The sequence below is a fragment of the Danio rerio genome, chromosome 16 (assembly GCF_052040795.2).
Source record: "Danio rerio strain M-AB ecotype USA chromosome 16, GRCz13ab, whole genome shotgun sequence".
Taxonomy (NCBI): Eukaryota; Metazoa; Chordata; class Actinopteri; order Cypriniformes; family Danionidae; genus Danio; species Danio rerio.
In genome coordinates, this window is record NC_141036.1 from 7,196,296 (window position 1) to 7,217,203 (window position 20,908).

A 20,908-nucleotide genomic window follows, 5' to 3' on the forward strand; every position below is an offset into this window, starting at 1 on the left:
GCGAGCTCCCTGGAGAAAGCGAAAACCGCTAGCACTTTTAGACGGTCTCGTAAAACAACAACAGGACACGGCAGATTTTGTTCTTGGCTTTGTGGCTGTACATCAAGACAACGACAAGGTTTGTTTGAGCTTGGGTCATCCATCTCGATGTAATCTCTCGGCTGTGTATTTAAAACATGGCGGTTCCTTTGTTTTCATTCTGGCTAGCTCCACAAGCTTGTGACGTATCTCTGTAACCAATCAGCGTTCAGCTGCGCGTCTAGCTCCGCTTTTTGGTACTCTTTCTCGTGTTTGGTACCCTTTCTTAAGGGTGCCGAAAAAGTGATACGGAACGTTTCCGTACCGTACTACTCGGCCAAAGTCGAAAGTGGAAACGGGCCAAACCTAATGAATAGTTCATTTAGAGAGCAGTGTCAACACTTTTTTAAAGGGGACCTATTATGCAAAAAAAGGAAAAAAATCACTTTTATAAGGGCTTTAAACACAAGTGTGTGAGCATACACACAAGTGTCAATATAACCAGCCTCTAATGATGAAATTAATTAATTGTATTTTTTTATAATTACAAAAAACAATCTACAGAAACACTGATTGACATTAGTGACGATCTCTTCCTCAGTGTAGACAGCCCTGAGTGAGAAACAGCCATCCGCCATTAGAGTTTTCACACCATACCTTCTAAAGATAAGGTATTAAGGTTGATGGGGGTTGTTACTAGGCCATGATGGACAGAGGCCAATATGCAAATTTGGCCAAGATGCCAGGGGTAAACCCCTACTTCTATTCGAAGGACATCCTGAGATTTTTAACAACTCTGGGTGCACCTCTGAAAGGATCTAGTAAACTCAGACATAGTGACGAACGAATGTATGCTGTTTTTCAGCCTTCCTAAAGCACAGAAAATCTCTCAGTAAAATCAATGTCACCGGGCAGGCAGTAGTCGGGCCCCTGAATACGCATCTATTGTGAAGTGAGTTTGACATGCGAATGAAGCAAATTTGACGCATGAATGAAGACAAGTCACTCAAAATGTTCATGTGTCTATTTATTTACTATTTATTTGCGCAAGCCGCATCTGGTGTGAACACCTGATTCGCATGAAAAATTTACATTGTTGTCTCCATAGAGGACTTTCTTCTAAGCCACTTGCCGTCATAGGAGTAAAACATAAAAACGTCCTAGCCAGAGTCCAGACTTTAACCTGATTGAACATTACAGTTGTCATTATGGGGTTGTATTTATCCCATTTTGAGAAACGTCTGTAACTTCAGCATGTATTTATATATATAATTATTATTATCATTATTTTATATTTGAGTCACCAAAATGGCAACATTTAGATCAAAGCCTAAACGTGGCTGTTTCAAAGAGTTAGGATAAATATTTGTGGGGTTTTTGAGCTGAAACTTTGCACACACACTCTAGGGTCATCAGAGACTTATTTTACATCTTGTAAAAAGAGGCATAATAGTTCCCCCTAAAAAGGGCATAATAGGTCTGCTTTTAAGCTCTTCAGCCTATATTAGTGCCAAAGGTTGCTGTTCAACAATAAAAAAAGATCTACAAAGCACAAAGCCCGGCCTCTATAGAGCTATTCTCTGTATCAAGCACTGTTTCTGTGTTCCCTCAATGCCTTGATTGTAGTCTTGAGTTTAGAAAATGTACGTCACAATATCCCAAATTAAAATAACTCTTGGCCTAACTGTGCCCAAGGGGGAGAATCTGTTTTAGGTTGTGTGAGTGTGTTGTCTGATCAAATTTAAATAAATACTTGTCATTAAACCTTATATAACTTTATGACATAACCTTGTGCATGCTTGACAGCTGACTCAAAAGACTCAAAATCAAATTAGACATAGAGAAAATCTCATATCTGGTGTTTAAACTGACGTCACCACTGATCTAGTGTTGAATCTGTTTCAGAACCCATGCAGATAATTAGTTTGTTGTTGCTGGAATAACCGACGCACGAGCTGTAGTGGAAAGAAGTGGAAAGGATTCGGGGACCAGCAGTTAGTTTGTTAATTTCCTTTATCATCTTTGATGAGCCAATGAAACTCGACACACAGATCAGTTTGGTTATTGGCTCCAGTTTCTATCAACTACGTCTGCTGTCTAAAGTTAAACACTTTTTAAATCCCACCACAGAAATGGCTGTCCACGCATTCATTACATCACGGTTAGACTTCTGCAATGCACTTTACTGTGACATGTGAAAATCCCAGGTTTCTCGTCTTCAGTTAGTCGAAAATGCTGCTGCTAGATTTATTTGTTATAGCAGAAAATATGACCACATTAACCCTCTTCTAATAGGCCTTCATTGGCTGCCTGTCCAATTCAGAATTGATTTGAAAGTGCTTTTACTGGTTTATAAATCCCTCCATAATCTAGCCCCATCCTATCTCTCAGAGCTGCCTAATCTTTACACTCTGCGAGATCTCTTACGTCACATGATCAGAATCTTCCTTTAGTTCCACAGTCTAGGCTGAAATGTAGAGGGGACAGAGCTTTCTTTGTGGCAGGTCCTCGGTTGTGGAACACCTTGGCCCTTGAGATTAGAACGGCTCCATCATTATCTATTTTTAAATCACTTCTTAAAACGTACCTTTTTAGCTTGGCTTTTTAAGATTATTTAAATAATTCATTCTACCGCAAATTTTTTACGTTTCTCTTGCCTTATTTCTGTTTTATATTCTTGTCTTTTAATTTTTACTTTGTCTTATGTACAGCACTTCGGTCAGTCTTGTGACTGCTTTTAAATGGGCTTTAAATAAATGAACTTGAACTTAATCTTGTATTTAATTGGCAAAAGTACAAATAAAAAAAATTCACTGACACACTGTATTTTGTAAATGTAAACATATTTGTTCGATAGCTGCTTCAAAATTTGTTTTTTTTTTTCCAATTTATTTGCTCTCTGAAATCATTGGAAATCTTTTATTTGTATTTTTATTTTTTTTTTGTTAATTAAAGTTTAGGGAGAATCAGCAAATCTTTTTTATTGCCTTTTACAAAACTTCCAAACTTTTTTTGGGAATTGGGGTTGTAAAAAGACCCCAAAAACAGCACACTGAATGGATTTACACTGAATGGTATAATAAATAAATGATCTGTGAGGTATTTTGAGTCGAAACAGGTGAGTGGGCTTGACAAACCACATGTAGAAATCACACTCTTTCGCCTCTCTGACACTTTACACCAACACTTGCACCAGACACGTTCTTACAATTACTCAATATCTAAAACAAGAAAAAGAAAAAAGTGCATTTATGAAGTATGCCTCAAACAGGTGAGTGGAGTTGACAAACCACCTTTAGAAAACACACACTTTCATCTCTCTGACACTTTAAACTGACACTTGCGTCAGTTTCACACGAGACACGTTCTTACAATCATCAGTATGATGATATATGTATATGAAAATTTTATGATATATGTATATGAAAAACACTTACAGAGACAGGACAAAAAACAGATAATAAATATGTTTTAAAAATAGAAGTAAGTAATGAATGCAAATATACAAATTGACAAATGTATACAGCTATATTACTATATACAACGTTATACTGTATGTGCAGCTGTTATGTGCAAATTAGCATGCAAAGTGTGTTGTTAAATAAGTGTATATGTGTATAAAAGTGTATAGCAAGTAGTGATGTTGGTTCTTCCATTATTATCATCAAATGTTCATGAGATGGATGGCCTTAGGGAGGGAACTGTTTCTGTGTCGGGCTGTTCTGGTGCGCAGTGCTCTGTAGCGTCAACCAGAAGGTGTGTGTATTGCCTCTTTTTGTTGAATCAATTGAATGCTTCCACAATTATAAGTCGCTTTGGTCAAAACCGCCTGCAAATTGAATAAATGTAAAATCACAGATATATTCTGGAGACACCTGAGACATACACTCACCAGCCACTTTATTAGGTACACCTTACTAGTACCGGGTTGGACCCCTTTTGCCTTCAGAACTGCCTTAATCCTTCGTGGCATAGATTCAACAAGGTATTGGAAATATTCCTGAGAGATTTTGTTCCATATTGACATGATAGCATCACACAGTTGCTGCAGATTGGCCTGATCGGCTGCACATCCATGATGCGAATCTCCCATTCTACCACATCCCAAAGGTGATGGATTGAGATGACCGTGGAGGCCATTTTAGTACAGTGAACTTATTGTCATGTTGAAAAAAAACAGCGATGATTCATGCGGCGCATTATCCTGCTGGAAGTAGCCATCAGAAGATGGGTACACTGTGCTCATAAAGGCATGGACATGGTTAGCAACAATACTCAGGTAGGCTGTGGCGTTGACACGATGCTCAATTGGTACTAATGAGCCCAAAATGTGCCAAGAAAATATCCCCCACACCAATACACCACCACCACCAGCCTAAACCATTGATAAAAGGCAGGATGGATCCATGCTTTCGTGTTATTGATGCCAAATTCTGACCCGACCATCCGACTGTCACATCACAAATACGCTTTTTCAATCTTCTGTTGTCCAATTTTGGTGAGCCTGTGTGAATTGTAGCAGTTGGACAGGTGTACCTAATAAAGTGGCAAGTGAGTGTATGTTATAACAAAAGAGTGGAATTATTTAACATTGCATATTGTATACCTTTTGAGGTCTTATTTTTTTAACACCTTACAAACATCATCTCCAGTTTTACATGCACCAATTTAAATAAAACATACAGATTTTTTAATTGGATTCTTTCAGATTGACAGAGTTAGTACATAGGCTTTTGTATCAAACCACCAGGGTTATTATTGAAAACTAAATTATTGTTATTTAATATAAAAATTAATGTTCACTGAAATAGTGTAGAATACCTTTTAATTCAGGTAGTTAATGTAACATTTACAGCTTAACTCATTTAATCCATTTTTTATTATTATTTTTTTTTTTTACAGGTAATGAAGAGGAGAGCAAATCTCTGGCTCAGTCTCTGACACTGATCCGGGAGCTCCTGTGCTCCGTGGACCAGCAGGTTCAAGAGTTAGAGCGAGCACAGCGTTTGCAGGAGATCCAGTCCCGTCTGGACCCGCGAGCTGAGACCAAAGTTAAGGGTGGAGGAGTTTTTCACGGAGCAGAGCTGCTGCGCCGGGGCCTCATTCATGAAGGAGCGCTGCTGTGGAAAACTGCACAAGGCTCCAGACTAAAAGGTGCCATTAGTGTGTTACTGTTTTTCTCCTCTTAAGGCCCAAGGTGTTTTTACATGCATTTTTTATTTCTCTTTGCTATTTGGGCTTATTAGAACCTACCGTAATTAGAATAAAAATCTAAGGCTGCGTCCGAAACCGCCTACTACTCAGTAGGTACTGCATTTGAATTTAACCGTACTACTCTGCCGTTAGAAAAGTACGTTCTATACAGTATGAATGTGAAAAGTATGAATGGAATTCGGACGTACTACATCCGCCATTTTGTCATGGTCACATGACCTACCTGCGTCAGTTGCGTCGCTTTACTTCCATTCATAAATTCGCTAGCGGAGCATCATGGGATAGCGCAGCATGCATGGGATGCGCACTCCGGAATCTCGCCGGAAGTAGTAAGTCATCCGGGTACTTCTCGCATACTGATTTTCGAATTCTGTGAATTCGGACATACTACTCGGCTCGCATACTGATTTTGGCGTACTATATAGTATGGAAGTATGCGGTTTCGGACGCAGCCGTAGTATCATCTTTTAATATGATGTACTTTTAGAGAAAAATAATGTGCATATATGTGGACTCGTGGTCTGAATTTGCATTAAACACTTACTCCTGACTGTTTTTTAATTTTTTATTTAACATAGAATTATTTTTTTAAACTTGCTTTGACTATCAGAGAGTAAAAATAATTTTTTTTTCCACATTTTAGACAGTTAAAAATAGGGTTTAGGACATTTCATATGCTGCAAAACAGCTGCAGGATGACACTGTGTGTCCGTAACAAAATATAAAACATTCAAAGTATTTTAAATAGCCACTTAAGAGCTAAAAATGTGCTGTCCACATCCATATTGACAAAGACTGAAGCAGTTTTTGGCCATTAATCCTAAAGCACTTGTCACAGTCTAAAGTCTTATATTATTAGAGTCCTTGGCTCAAGATACAAGTATTCTCTGATTTTATTTTGACTATGAAAAATTTCAGCCTTATTAAAATATCTGCTTTACAAAGTAGCTCTAGACGGTTTTTACCTAATCAGAACTAAAGCAAGTTTGACACGTAAAGGGTTGGTTCAATTAAAACATACCCTGGTACAATTGCTCTTTAAAGTAGACAATTTACAATGTTTATTTTGCTAGCGCACATTAAATCCGAAATTTTCATACATAATTTTTGCACATTAAAAAAATGTATTCGACCTCACATTGTGTCAATCATATTGAAACTTTTGTCTGTTATAAAATTTCAAATTTTTTTTTCAATTTTTTGCATCTGAAAAAGTGTTTTGAGAGATCTTTTGACAGTTCAGAGCCACCATACAAGCAGTATGAATTCAGTAATGGATTTTTCGTAATCGATTAATTGATACGATAATTTTCGAATACGAATACAAAAAAAGGGCATGGAAAAATTTCGGACTTTAATGTGCAAAGACCTTTAGTGTTTTAATCGACATTTAATAATAATAAAAAAAAATTCTGTTTGTTTTCGTAATCTTTAATCAAAATCTGATCATTTGCTAATTCAACTGGATGAAGTTGAATTAATAAAGCATTTATTAACATACAAGTAACTATTACTATATGCCTGATTAAGATATATAAATGTTCATTTAAACAGTTTATTAATCATTTACTAACTCATTCTGAATGATCTGAAGAAAAAAAGTTACACTTTATAATAACTACACACTATCAACCATTTATTAAGCATTAGCAAATAGTGAATTGATTATCTGTTAACCATTATCTCTACATTAATAAGCGTTTGTTAGCAGTTTATAACTGAAGCTACAAATGCTGTATTCTTGACTTACAACATTTAAAAAGTTAATCTCCATTGCAATGTTATTGTAAAAAATGATAATTTACCATTAACCCAAAAGAAAGCAGGTAAAAAACATACTGTGCGATAATGAAAGGATGAATACACACGCACGGTTAACATTACACCCATAAATAATCTGTTGAAAGAACTGTTAAAGCGAAAGCAACCGATGCTGCTTGAAAAAAGACAAATCTGGAGCTCTTGAAGGCAGCAAGACTGTGGGTGCATGTTCATCATTTATTTTCTACTCTATTTAAAAGAGAACTGGTCACATCAGCTGTGTTTCTAGACACAGTTGCTCCACGCAAGGAAACGGGAGCGCGCACGCGTTTTAAACAGTTGAGTGCGAGTGATTATCCTCTCATTCGGTATTCACCTGCTTTCTATTGCTTGCGCGAACGCAATTATTTTGGTCAGTCGTGTTGCTTCTCAATTCTAAGATCGCCTTTGCATGCATATTGGGCCATCCATATTGTCGAACCCTGCTTTTAGGAATTATTACACGAGAAAATTATTTTCAACCAGTCAAAGTGGCTAGTGGGAGTGCTTGTCTTATGGGTGTTGGTGGGTGTTGATGTCAAGCCCTGGGTAGGTCCCACCACAACTTTTCCTGTCATCATATCTTACATGGAAGCCAAAATGCTTTCATACACGTGATTTGAATGAAGCGGGAGACTGGCGATCTCTCTGCAATTGTTATAAATGTTGGATTAACCTACAAGTTCAAAAAAAGGTATTAATCCGCAGATGCGAAACGAGTGTTGTGATCCGTACAGATCACGGATCAACAGTAATCCGTTACACTTCTACTATTGTTGATGGTTGGTTTATTAATAACTCTGTGTTTTTTTTCTTTGCTCTATAGATGTCCACGTTTTGTTAATGACAGATGTCTTGGTGTTCATGCAAGAAAAAGACCAGAAGTATGTTTTTCCAACTCTGGTGAGTCACAGCTTCCTGTTTGCCATATGTGACCCCGAACCACAAAACTAGTCTGAAGTTGCTTGAGTATATTTTTGGAAATGGCCATATCATAATCTTCTCTCCCCCCTTAAAATGACTTTTCTTTACTTCTGGTCACTTGAACGCCTTTTGGGAGGAGCTTCATCAATGGAAGTGAAGTTTGTTTATAAACTGATTTCGAGAGGATCACGTGCTTATGACTGCTAGTGGCTGGACCCGCATTATCCAATTCTCAATGCACCAATCAGATGACTCCTAAGCTACTGCAAAAACCCTGGGTTACATATCACCGCTATTTTCGTTTTGAAGAATCCCCCTTCCACCCCTACTTCTCCTCCTTCCTATATGGGTGACATGGTGGCCCAGTGCTTAGCACTGTTGCCTCATTGCAGGAACGTCTCTGGTTCCAGGCTTTACCAAACCAGCAGACACATCTGTGTGGAGTTTGTACGTTCTCTCCATGCTCATGTGGGTTTCCCGGTTGCCTTCCACTGATCAAAAACAAGCAACCTAAGTTAATAGACTAATCCAGATCAACACCATAGTCTAGCCCCTACCTAGTACTTTTCTCTTTAAGAGCAACTACTATTTGCTCTTCAGCCACCATGACAAGGGAGTTCTCGAGATCTACCTGAGCTCAAACTCCCCTCTCAACTTGCAACGGGAGGGAGCCCCGGGCTCGAGAATCTTATGATCTCAGGGCTTTCTCCCGGGACAGCATGCCAAAGTAGCTTATAATTAATTATCAGCTAAGTGTGAAGTCTTGAAAGCTTATTTATTTGGTTTTCAGATGATGAATTGATCAAAATATTTTCACTTAAGACTAGTTTTGTGGTTTATGTGGTAGATATGTTACAATTTATCTAGTGTTCAGTATTGTTCTACTTCAATCTCTATATCTTGCCCTCTCTTTGCAGGACAAACCATCAGTCCTGTGCCTTCAGAATTTGATTGTGAGAGATATAGCCAATCAGCAGCGAGGAATGTTCCTGATCAGTCACTCCACGCCTCCGGAGATGTACGAGCTCCACGCTGCCTCCAAAGACGATCGAAACACGTGGATGAAAATCATTCAGCAGACAGTGAGCAAGTCAGAACCAGTTCACAACTCCTCCCTCCCCTAAAAAACCTCAACGCAAATCTAGAATAAATCAGCACAGCAAACGCTTCATCTGCGTTTCTCTTTTACAGTTGTCCATCAAGAGAGGATTTCCCTTTGATTGAAACAGAGGACAAGGCTTTGCTCCGCAGACTCAGAGGTTTGTGTAAACGGGAATTATTTTTTTTTACTAACTAGGGCTGCATAATATATAATTTCAGCATGGATAACGCATGTGTGCATCCGCTAGATATGAATTATAGTTGATCAGGGGTCTGTTCCTCGTACATGGATTACTCAGTTAGCTGGATTTGGTTATTGACGATTTGACACGATCCAACATCGTTTCGTTCTTCTAAACTGTTCCGAAAATGTTGTAATAGCAACAGTTCTGGTAGCTCAAACCTGCTCAGAAGCAGCAGCTTATTTCGTATAAACAGGATAAGATCGGGTTACTTCAAGCAAAGATAATACTGAAAATATATACCGAATTCTGATATTTTCTTACAGTAGTTTGACTGTAATATATATATATATATATATATATATATATATATATATATATATATATATATATTATAACTTAAATAGGCGAGGCAGGGGCGCAGTAGGTAGTATCTGCCTCACAGCAAGGTCGCTGGGTTGCTGGTTCGAACCTCGGCTTAATTGGCGTTTCTGTGTGGAGTTTGCATGTTCTCCCTGCCTTCGCGTGGGTTTCCTCCGGGTGCTCCGGTTTCCCCCACAGCCCAAAGACATGCGGTACAGGTGAATTAGGTAGGCTAAATTGTCCGTAGTGTATGTGTGAATGTGTGTGTGGATGTTTCCCAGAGATGGGTTGCGGCTGGAAGGGCATCCGCTGCGTAAAAACTTGCTGGATGGGTTGGCGGTTCATTCCGCTGTGGCGACCCCGGATTAATAAAGGGACTAAGCCGACTAGAAAATGAATGAATGAATAACTTAAAACTTATGCAATCTGCACTCCAAAATAAAAGTACAAATACTGCCACCCGGTGGTTCAAAGATAAAATGTATTAATATGAACCTTTTAGATACAAACGCATACAATTGCTTTAGTACAATTTGTGTATGATAATAGACTACACAACATGCAACTTTTTTTAAAGGAATAATATATTTATGCAGTCATGAACATGTTTTGACTGTTATGATGGTGATTTGATGTTTCACAAAAGTTGCAGACAACTTAACCGATATCAAAATGCTTTTGTGATGCAAAATTAGTTTTAACAGTTATTCTTTACACTGATTAAGAAACGGGCTACTATAATACTACTATGGCTACTATAAAAAGAAAATCTGTTCTATCTTTAAAACTAAATAAATTGCTAAATGCTTTTGACACATGAAAGTGGAAAGCATGCAGCCCACAACAAAGGTGGAAAGTTATTGCGTGTCATATTTAACAAATCGTTTAAAACTAATTTTATATAATTTTGCTCGCATGCATAGTTGAATATTAATCAGATGATGTCATTGCGCTGCTGTGCCATCAGCCAATTGTTGCATTGCTGATCATGATTTTGAAGATCGATAGATCTGTCCTTCACAACACATGGAGCGATCTCAGATCAGTTAATTCTGACATTTTAATCTGATTCATGAACTTGTTTGAAGAACTTAATTAGCCAGAGATCAGATATCAAGATTAAAAGATCCAGGATCTGCCAAATCATCTTAGATCATTTAAGTGAGGTACGAAAAACGAACCCCTGGAGCTACAGAATTGTGTTCAATATTTTTGTTTAAATGGTTTATGCAAAGAAAAATCTTACCTAGGATGTTCGTCTTATTTCTTTTCCAAATAGCTACATTTCAAAGCAAAAAATAATATTTTGACTTGATCTAAAAAATTATATATATATATAATAGTTTTAATAACTCATTTCTAATAACTGATTTATTTTATCTTTGCCATGATGACAGTAAATAATATTTTACTAGATATTTTCCAACACACTTCTATACAGCTTAAAGTGACATTTAAAGGCTTAACTAGGTTAATTAGGGTCACTAGGCAGGTTAGGGTAATTAGGCAAGTTATTGTATAATGATGGTTTGTTCTGTTGACTATCGCTAAAATATATAGCTTAAAGGGGCTAATAATTTTGTTCCTAAAATAGTGTTTAAAAAATTTAAGATTGCTTTTATTCTAGCCAAAATAAAACAAATTAGACTTTCTCCAGAAGAAAAAATATTATCAGACATACTGTGAAAATTTCCTTGCTCTTTCAAACATCATTACACATCAAACAAAAAAAAAATCAAAGAGGGGCTAATAATTCTGACTTCAACTGTATATATTATCTTATTTACCATATTAGGTATCTTCATGACACAAATAATAAAAATAAAGCTTCTTTATTTTGGTCTCTTGTCAAGACGAGCTCTAAAACGGTAGGGATAAAGCCAAAGGAAGGTTGTATAACTCTTATTTTTAGCCTCAATCTTACTTTCTCTTTCTCAGAATTCACTCCCCGGAGCATCTGACATGATGTACCTCACTTAGGACATGCATGAGGGCTTCCACTATCGTAATACTCCTAAAACATGGATTGCCGTTAAACTAGTCAATGGCAGGAAGCCGTATTCTCTCGTCAACTGCAGGGAAAGAGCTAAGCAAAATCATTCATCTATTTGATGCACATCATAATATGCTTATTTCACGCGCCGCCATGTTAAAGAACGAAAGTGAGGCTGCGGTGGAAAGAAACCTGAAGTATAGGATCAGCACTGTAAACATTGCAACAACATGCTGTCTACTATGGCATAGATGCCATTTTTCGAGAAACGTTCAAATACATCTTGTGCGCTGTGTATGCAACGTCTATAAGTCATGTAAAACAATTACCTGCAAACTGAAATAAATATAATTTAATTATACGGTTTCGAATTGGATGTTTTAGGAGATTACAATTTTTTGCGATCATTTGGTGTTGAAATTAAGAATTTTGCAGATTAGCGGACTTTTTGTTGATTTTGTGTTGGATTCAGTGATCGCGGAATCACGAAAAACTAGAGGGTCTGACTAACGAGACAAAACAAAGTACGAAAATTATCATTTTTGCATTGGGATTATTCAATTTCTATACCTGAATACTGGTGGACTCCCCAGAAAACCATCGAAAAGCGCTATGCAAAGCATCTTCTGAAACTGTATTCAAATTGCAGAAAATAAAATATCGCAATGTCAGATTTTTCCAACATCGTGCAGATCTCTCGCTGACTCTCATGTGTAGTGCTTTGCTCAGTTTCATTTACTTTCTCTCCAGCTGATATCCAGCAGAAGGATCGTGAGGTTCTGGAGCTGTTACAGGAGCGTGTGACTTTGTTCTCTGATTTGGTGGAGGCCACCGGAGGTCAGAATGTTACCGTTCCCACAAACTCCAGAAATATATTCCGAGCAGATACGCCTTACGCTCCCCAGGCCGAAAAGCTACTGAATGAAGCCATTGTTGAGGGTAAGCAGAGAGCTCTACTGCTTTGAGAGTATACAGAGCTTAAGATCTAGACCACAGGTGTCAAACTCAGTTCCAAAAGGGCCGCAGCTCTGCACAGTTTAGTTCCAACCCTAATTAAACACACCTGATCAAACTAATTGAGTCCTTCAGGCTTGTTTGAAACCTACAGGTAAGTGTGTTGGAGCAGCGTTGGAACTAAACTGTGCAGGGCTTCGGCCCTCCAAGGATTGAGTTTGACACCCCTGATCTAGACGTTCAGACATTAAGACTGATGATTTATTTCAAATTTCAGTGGACAGGCTGAGTGACGTCCTGTTAAGCTCCTGCATTGAGCGTCCGCAGTCCTGCAGGCTCAATGGTGAAGCCACAGAAGTACAGCTTACCTCTAAAACAGCAGGTACCATATTGGTCATTTTGTTTTCATAATTAAAGGGATAGATCACCTAAAAATGACAATTCTTTACATGTTTCAAACCTATTTGAGTTATTTTTTTCAGTCAAAAACAAAATAATTTTAAAAAACACTCGTAGCTGGTACCCATTGACTTTCATAGTTATTTTTTTTCTACTTTGGAAGTCAAACCAGCTAAAACAAAGTAAAGAAATTCACTAGAGCAAATGAGGAAGTATGTACATTTTTGGGTAAACTACACCCTTAATTATCAAATTATTCACAAATTATTGTGTAAGTGCTTTGTATTTATACGCATATTTGACAACTTTCTGCCTAATTCACAACACTTGCATATGCACACGAGCTTGTTCTTAAACTCTTTCCTCTGTTAGTAAATTTGGAGTCTTGTAAATGAGCGTCTGCATGCACAAGGCAAGTAATGAGCATAATACAGGATGAAACCAGCTCCATATAAGGACAATTTCCACAAAGCGGCTATCATCCAGAGAAAGACAATTATAGCAACAACAAAAAGGAAAGAATTTTAGTTATAATGAAGGTTTTGCTGTCAGAGGTGGAAGCCAAAAGTGACTAAACTCCTCACAGTGTGTTTACACTGGGGCATTGAGAGCGCAGCAGAGCGAGGGGTTTCAATTCATTCATGTACAGATAAAACCAGAAGTTTACATACACTGTATAAAACGGCACATGACCATTAAAAAAAAAGTCAGATGTTAAAGTGACTAAACTTTTCCTCTTTTAGGTAAGTTAGGATTGTCAGATTTGTTTCTGTTATGCTTAATAGCAGAATAATTAGAGGGAGATTTTTTTGAGAAATTGTTATAACTTTTCTTGAAAGTCAAGTTTACATGCAATAAGATTATTCTGCCTCTGAAAAAGCTCAGATGATGGTGTCAGGGTTTTGGAAGTTTCTGATTGGCTCATTGACAACATTTGAGTTAATTGGAGGCACAACTGTAGAATAATATTTAAGGAAAACCTCAAACACACTGCTTCCTTTTGTGACAACATGGGAAAATCAGAAAGCCAGAATGTACCAAAAAGCCAGATTACAATTAGCTAAATTACACTGGGAAAACGAATAATTTTTGGGAGACATGTCCTGTGGTCTGATGGAGCTAAGATTGAACTGTTTGGCCATAATGACCAATGTTACATTTGGAGGACAAAGGGGAAGGCTTACAAGCCTAGGAACACCATACAACTGTGAAGTATGGGCAGCATCATGTTGTGGGGCTGTTTTGCTGCAGGAGGGACTGGTCCACTTCACAGCATAGATGGCATCATGAAGAACTTTATGTAGAAATACTAAAGCAACATCTTAAGACATCAGCCAGGAAATTAAAACTTGGCCACAAATGGGTCTTCCAAACAGACCATGACCCTAAGCATAATGCCATACTGTGCTTTAAGGACAGAGTAAATGTCTTGGAGTGGCCATCAGAAAGCTCTGATCTCAATCCTATAGAAAATTTGTGGGCAGAGTTGAAAAAGCTTGTGCGAGCAAGACAGCCAACAAATCTGACTCAGTTACACCAACTCTGTCAGGAGGAATGGGCCAAAATTCCATCAAGCTATTGTGAGAAGCTTTTAGAAGGATACCCAAAACATTTGACCAAAGTTATACTATTAAAAGCAAAACTAAAATAATACCAGGGAAATGTGTGTAAACTTTTGACTGTCTAGAAATGAATAAAAAATTCAAAAAAATTTCAAAAAAAAAAAAAAAAAAGATAATTTCTCATTATTCTGGCTTTTAGCAAATGTAAATGATTTAGGTAATCCTAACGGACCTAAAATAGTAAACATTTAGTATGATTAACATCAGACATTTTCAGAGTGTATGTTAACTTCTGGTTTCAACTGTATGTTATTGGACCTTTAATTATACTGTATTTTCAGTTTTTAACATCTAGTTACTTTTCACCCACCCTGTAAATAACAAATCTATTTATATGTAGGGTTTTTTATACAAGCGTATAAGATCCTAGACGTACAGATGGTTACAGTTCAATGTGGTCTTACAGGTGCCGCAAATACAGCCATGCTTTATCTGAAAAACGTGCCTGCAGCTTTCGACGGCTGGGTGGTGCTTTAACCATAGACTTTTTCAGCTAAAATATCAACACGCAATTTTCATGATTACTGCGTACATGTGTGTTCAGTTGTTTTGGAACTTTTTCAATACATTTAGAATACATTTTAATATGAAAGTTTTAGATGAATCATGATTTATCAGTGTGCAAATTTTCTGCCAAAATGTATATGTATGCATTTTTAGTGAATGAGACCTGAAACTTATGAATATTTAGTGAAATTTATACTTAAAACAAAAAAATAAAACATTAAATTGTTATTGACAGTTTTGTTGTTTTATAATACGATATTTATAATAATTTTGTAAGCACTGAAAATAAATGATCGGATTTAAAAGCTTAATTTAAGTCTAATTACATTTCTATCATCATTTATTCACTTATTTGTAAGTCGTTACATACAAAACTCTACTTACTTACATTTGTGATACATATAAAATACATAAATATGTATCCTTTAAAAAAAATGTAACCAAATACACTGCTTTTTAATTCAAATTGCATTATATTATCATCAAGTTTTTTGAAATGGGATTGAAGATAAAGACTGGAATAAAACATTTCTTCTTCCAAATTTTTCTTTCTAAAACAGACAAAGAAAGGATATCAGTCAATGGAACTTACCACACAAACGGCCCATCTAATAAGGTAAGTGTTTGATATGTTAGAAAATGTAAAAGTTCCTCAGCTTTGTCCTTTCGAGTCACTTCATAACATTATGGATTCACCATTATTTCACAGGACAGGAATGGAAACCAGCTGCTGGACAAACTATTAAATGAGGTACACCTTAAGAATCTAAATCTGTAAAAAAGCAAATTGTTGAAGAGGAATTTAATGATAACTGTTTGATCTATTTATGTTTAGGAGGTGTGCCAAAGACTCGTGAACCTCAGCACTCAACTGCATTCAATACAGGTGAGCTTTAGAAAATGCTCATGTTCAGTGTGTATCTTCACATATTGTTGTCTGTTTGATGACAGTCACAGCATGCCATTTAAAAGCAGAGCTAATGTGTCTGCACCAATTACCTTGCGGTTGAGCACTCTGTTACTCAGTAAGGCCCAATCCCAATTCTATTTTTGAACCCCTTCCCCTTGGCCCAACGCCTTCAAGCTAAAGAGAATTGGGACAACCCTACCCCTTGGCGTGAACGAGCAAAACGAGGGGTAAGGGGAAGGGCGAAAGGGTAGAATTGGGATTGGACCTAAGATTCAAGGCTCAAGGTGTTTTGTCAAGGATCCCGCAATATTGAAAAAAATTTACGCGATATCGTGTTTTATATCATTCGATATTGATAATTTTTAAATATTTTTAACAATACATTTAGGAATATTAGGATTTTTTATTTATTTAACCCCTTTACTTTAATTTACCAACATTACTAAGACAAATAGTTGTAATAGTCAAAAACAAAAATATTCTAAATTAATTAATAAAAAATTAATCAACATATCTGATCACCCCATCTCTGGGAAACATCCACACACACATTCACACACACACTCATACACTACGGAGAATTTAGCCTACCCAATACACCTGTACCACATGTCTTTGGACTGTGGGGGAAACCTTCCTGCTGTGAGGCGACAGCACTACCTACTGCGCCACTGCCTCGCCATAAACAAATCAAATTATGAGAATTAGATTTGAGCTTTCAAGAAAAGGAATCAACCATTATTATTCAAACACATACTGCAACAATACAGATTGTGAATGATCACAGTGTCCCTATGCTAAAAACTCTCAGATAGGGTGCTATTGTGGCTGGGATGCACAAGAAAAGGAACCAAAAAGCCACTCAGGCGACATCCTTGCATCCTTTTTATTTACAATCTCTTCACTGCTGCTATATGGCACTTTTTAGCATGTGTTGTTATTCTGACCTGAAGTGACGAGCGCAAGTGCGTGGTTTCCTTCACTGGTTTCTATGCGCTTTGCACTCGCGCTCCTCTGGCATTTCTCGTAACTAAGCTGTTCATCAACCATTTTTCTCCGAGGATGACAAACAGACAAATCATTGCTGCAGCTCCTATACAAGTTTATGGAGAAAAGTAAAAGGCACTGCAGTGTTTGGATACGCTCTGTATGTTTGAGGTAATTAGCCTGCTGTTATTACTGCAGTGTATATATTCCATACAAAGTTTAAAGCAGATTGGCTAGTTCTACTTGCATGAATCAGGGTGCACATGCGGATTTGGAAAACTTCTGATGTCCTTCAACTAGGTGTACCAAGAAAATGTGCGCACAGCTTACACACCATGTACGTGTCGTCCAAGTCATGCCAATGAAAAACTTACACCCTAAGCTCATTGGCATTCCTTCCAAGGCGCACGCTCAGCAGCCACAATTTAATAAAACTGTAGACGAATTACCAACCTACATCACACATGACGTCACACAGGTTCCCGGTTGCAAAAAGAGACCAATGGCAATAGCAAACATGTCTTGTTGTGCGGTAGGATGCCAACTTCTATAATAGAAAACTCCAAAAATAGAAAACAGAACTTTTACCGTACACCACACTGCTTTAATGCCAACTGCAGACGTCTTTGGCTAAAAGGGAGCTGAATGAAGTGAGGACCCTATTAGAATTGCTCCACTGCTGTTCTCATTTCATATCAGGTAAGTTCACACTATGCTGAATCATAAACATTACTCATTTTTGATTTCAGCAATGATTTCAGCAAAAACAGTTCAATATGGTGATATCAAACTGCGGACACTAAGAATGAAAGGTGAAAGTGTCGCACCCTGAATGTTTACAAAGATGGCAATTCGTCTATAGCTTTTACACTAAACTTCATACCGAGCTTTTTTTTTAACCGTTATCGACAATGGTGTTAGGTCAATAAATACCGATACCGATCTTATCGCCCAGCCCAAGCTCAATAAAATATTATTGAACCGTTCGGTATCCCATGGTTTAATACAGCGGTGTCTAAACTTGGTCATGGAGGGCCAGTCTCCTGCATAGTTTAGTTGCAACTTGCCTCAACGCACCTGCCTGGAAGTTTCTAGTATATCTAGAAAGAGCTGGATTAGCTGGTTCATGTGTGTTTGTAAGGGTTGGAGCATAACTCTCCAGGACACCCCTGGTTTAATACATACAGTTGAAATCAGAATTATTAGCGGCCAGAATATTTCATAACATAAATCACAAAAGACAAAGGCTATACTCTCCTGCTCAGATGAAATTTTTACCTCTATGATAGTGCGGGGGAGAAATCTGCTCAACATCCAGCTCAAGTGAGGCCTTTTTTTGCCATTGCTAGTTTATCTTGGTTATCAGATATCTCCTCGATGCACATCTTCACCACATTTACCTGGAATAATATTTACACATCCTATGAAGTTTGCCGCACCTACACAGCTGCGCGCTTCGCGATTTCTGCACGTTTCATGGTTTAAAATATGTCAGCATCTATGCTTTGCAAACGACAGGAGCCAATCACATTACTTTTTTAGTGTTGCGTAAATGTGATTGGCTAGCATCTGCTCTAGGGTATTTGCACCGAGCGACCTAACTGGCACCTGTTTGAGGATTTAAAGTTCATGTGAATCACTGATGCTGACATAAGACAAATAACATTTCGATTAATCCCAAGACAGTCTTATTCAGTGAACCACCTTCACTGTGTCCATAGGCTGCAGTGATCAGACAGGACTCGTTCCTGGAGGTGTACATGCAGAAGGAATCGAGTCCCACAACTGGTACTCCAGCTGGGTCTGTAGGAGATTTTGCAGAGCTACAGCGCAAATACAACCAACTACAAGGGGAAATGATTCGACTGCAAGCCGCCCAGGATAAGACCAGCAACGGGATACCAGTTCAAGACCCGGTGAAAGGCCAAGACAAGCGTGAGAAGTTGACCTCAAAGGAGTCGACAGAGCAGTTGGATGGCAAGCAAGAGGAGGGAAAGATGGTGATGTCTCCTCGAGCTGACAGTCCCAGAGGTCAGATATATTCACAGATACGTTTCTTTCACTCCTCTACACAGTTGCTGATAGGCCCGTCACAGTCATTTATTAACGGTCTGATCAGGGTTATTTGATGATCAGATTGTGCTGTTTAAATTGAGTCACATTTTGCCGTTAAAAAAACTATAAAAATGTACAAACAAATGGCAGGATAACACTTTCATTTAGGTCACATTTCACAGTATTGGTAAACCATTAACCAACACTACTAGCTTAATAAACCTTAATAAATTAGCTGCTTAGTAATAGCCAGTTAGAAGTTTTGTTTAGGCTTTGTGTAGGATTAAGGATGTAGGGTAAGATCATACTTTAATAATGAACTGTTAATGTCTTAATTATAGGCAGGTAATAATCCAGTAGTTAATTGCATGAATTTTGATCTAAACTAAACCCAAAGCATACTTTACATCATACACCAGCCTCAGCCTGCAGTGCACTTGATATGGACTTTATCAGCAGAACATGCTAACGATACTGTAGATAGACAGACAGACAGACGGACAGACGGACAAACAGATAGATAGATAGATAGATAGATAGATAGATAGATAGATAGATAGATAGATAGATAGATAGATAGATAGATAGATAGATAGATAGATAGATAGATAGATAGATAGATAGATAGATAGATAGATAGATAAGCTTCCCTTGTTTACCTTGTTGGGAAGTTTGCAAGTACAACTCTACACGTGGAGTGGAAAGCAGTCATAGGCAAAGAAATTAGAAAGTACTTTACATTTGTGGAGTCATGGGAGTTCACTTTAAAAATGCTGTTTGCTCAACTGTACTATATTGTATTCTTTGGACTTTATAGTCACTCTGGTTTTACTCTTATTCACCATTAGATTCAAGCTGCAAAAGTTTTAACAATTATTTTATTAAAAAATAATTGTTTACGGTATTAATGAAAAACAAAGTGACATATATACAGTTGAAGTCCGAATTATTAGCCCCCCTTTACATTTCTTTTTAAAATATTTCCCAAATGATGTTTAACAGAGCAAGAACATTTTCACAGTATGTCTTACGATATAAATATATATATTTTTTGGAGAAAGTCTTATTTGTTTTATTTTGGCTAGAATAAAAGCAGTTTTTAATTTTTTAAACACAATTTTAAGGTCAATATTATCAGCCCCTTTAAGGTAAGTTTTTCGATAGTCTACAGAACAAACCCTCGTTATACAATAACTTGCCTAATAACCCTAACCAGCCTAGTTAACCTAATTAACCTAGTTAAGCCTTTAAATGTCACTTTAAGCTGTATAGAAGTGTCTTGAAAAATATTATTTACTGTCATCCATTTGACATACTGTCAAAGATAAAATAAATCAGTTATTAGAAATGAGTTATTTAAACTATTATGTTTAGAAATGTGTTGAAAAAAGGGGGGTTAATAATTCCGACTTCAACTGTATGGGCAAAAAGTCACACATGAAATGACACTATTTACAGTTTTTTGATATTATACTTCATTTACACTTAGTGGTATGGTTCAGTACAGTTCAGTCCAGTCCAGTTCGGTGTAGGTCACCCTGATCAGGCTTGCATTTCCACTGCCAACACTATCTTTACTCTGTACGTGTAGTGTACATCAGAAAGCTCTAATCAACATATTCTTATTCTAAGAAGAAAGCTGTATATGCCATTCACATATTTTGTCTTTTGCACACACGGGATCATCATTTCAAATTTAGAAACATGTTTTCGTAGAAAAATGGTGCCGTTCAATAGTTAATTTCTTCACTGTTGTATGCATCAGGAAGCTTACAACTATTCTAACCTTGAATTGAAGCGTAGCCAACAGGAAATATCAATTTAAAACAGGTAAAATGTGCTTAACTGTGTCACAATGTAAAACAGGAGATGTTAGTAT

At 37.3% G+C, this 20,908-nt stretch overlaps 1 protein-coding gene across 4 annotated transcripts in view; it reads left to right on the plus strand.

The window, feature by feature from the left end:
• The window catches only part of arhgef2b (Rho/Rac guanine nucleotide exchange factor 2b), a 67,810-nt gene that overhangs the window by 42,506 nt on the left and 4,396 nt on the right, over positions 1-20,908 (plus strand). For 2 of the 4 annotated variants that reach the window (XM_087286587.1, XM_087286588.1), the window contains exons 11-20: positions 4,921-5,172; positions 7,859-7,935; positions 8,874-9,046; positions 9,148-9,215; positions 12,346-12,534; positions 12,827-12,931; positions 15,638-15,693; positions 15,787-15,828; positions 15,913-15,963; positions 18,696-19,005. In XM_087286587.1, the coding sequence (XP_087142713.1) occupies positions 4,921-5,172; positions 7,859-7,935; positions 8,874-9,046; positions 9,148-9,215; positions 12,346-12,534; positions 12,827-12,931; positions 15,638-15,693; positions 15,787-15,828; positions 15,913-15,963; positions 18,696-19,005 (1,323 nt within the window). Of the gene's footprint in view, positions 1-4,920; positions 5,295-5,690; positions 7,936-8,873; positions 9,047-9,147; positions 9,216-12,345; positions 12,592-12,785; positions 12,932-15,637; positions 15,694-15,786; positions 15,829-15,912; positions 15,964-18,695; positions 19,006-20,908 lie in introns of those variants that run through there. The other 2 variants (XR_015510924.1, XR_015510925.1) reach the window with 2 other exon arrangements.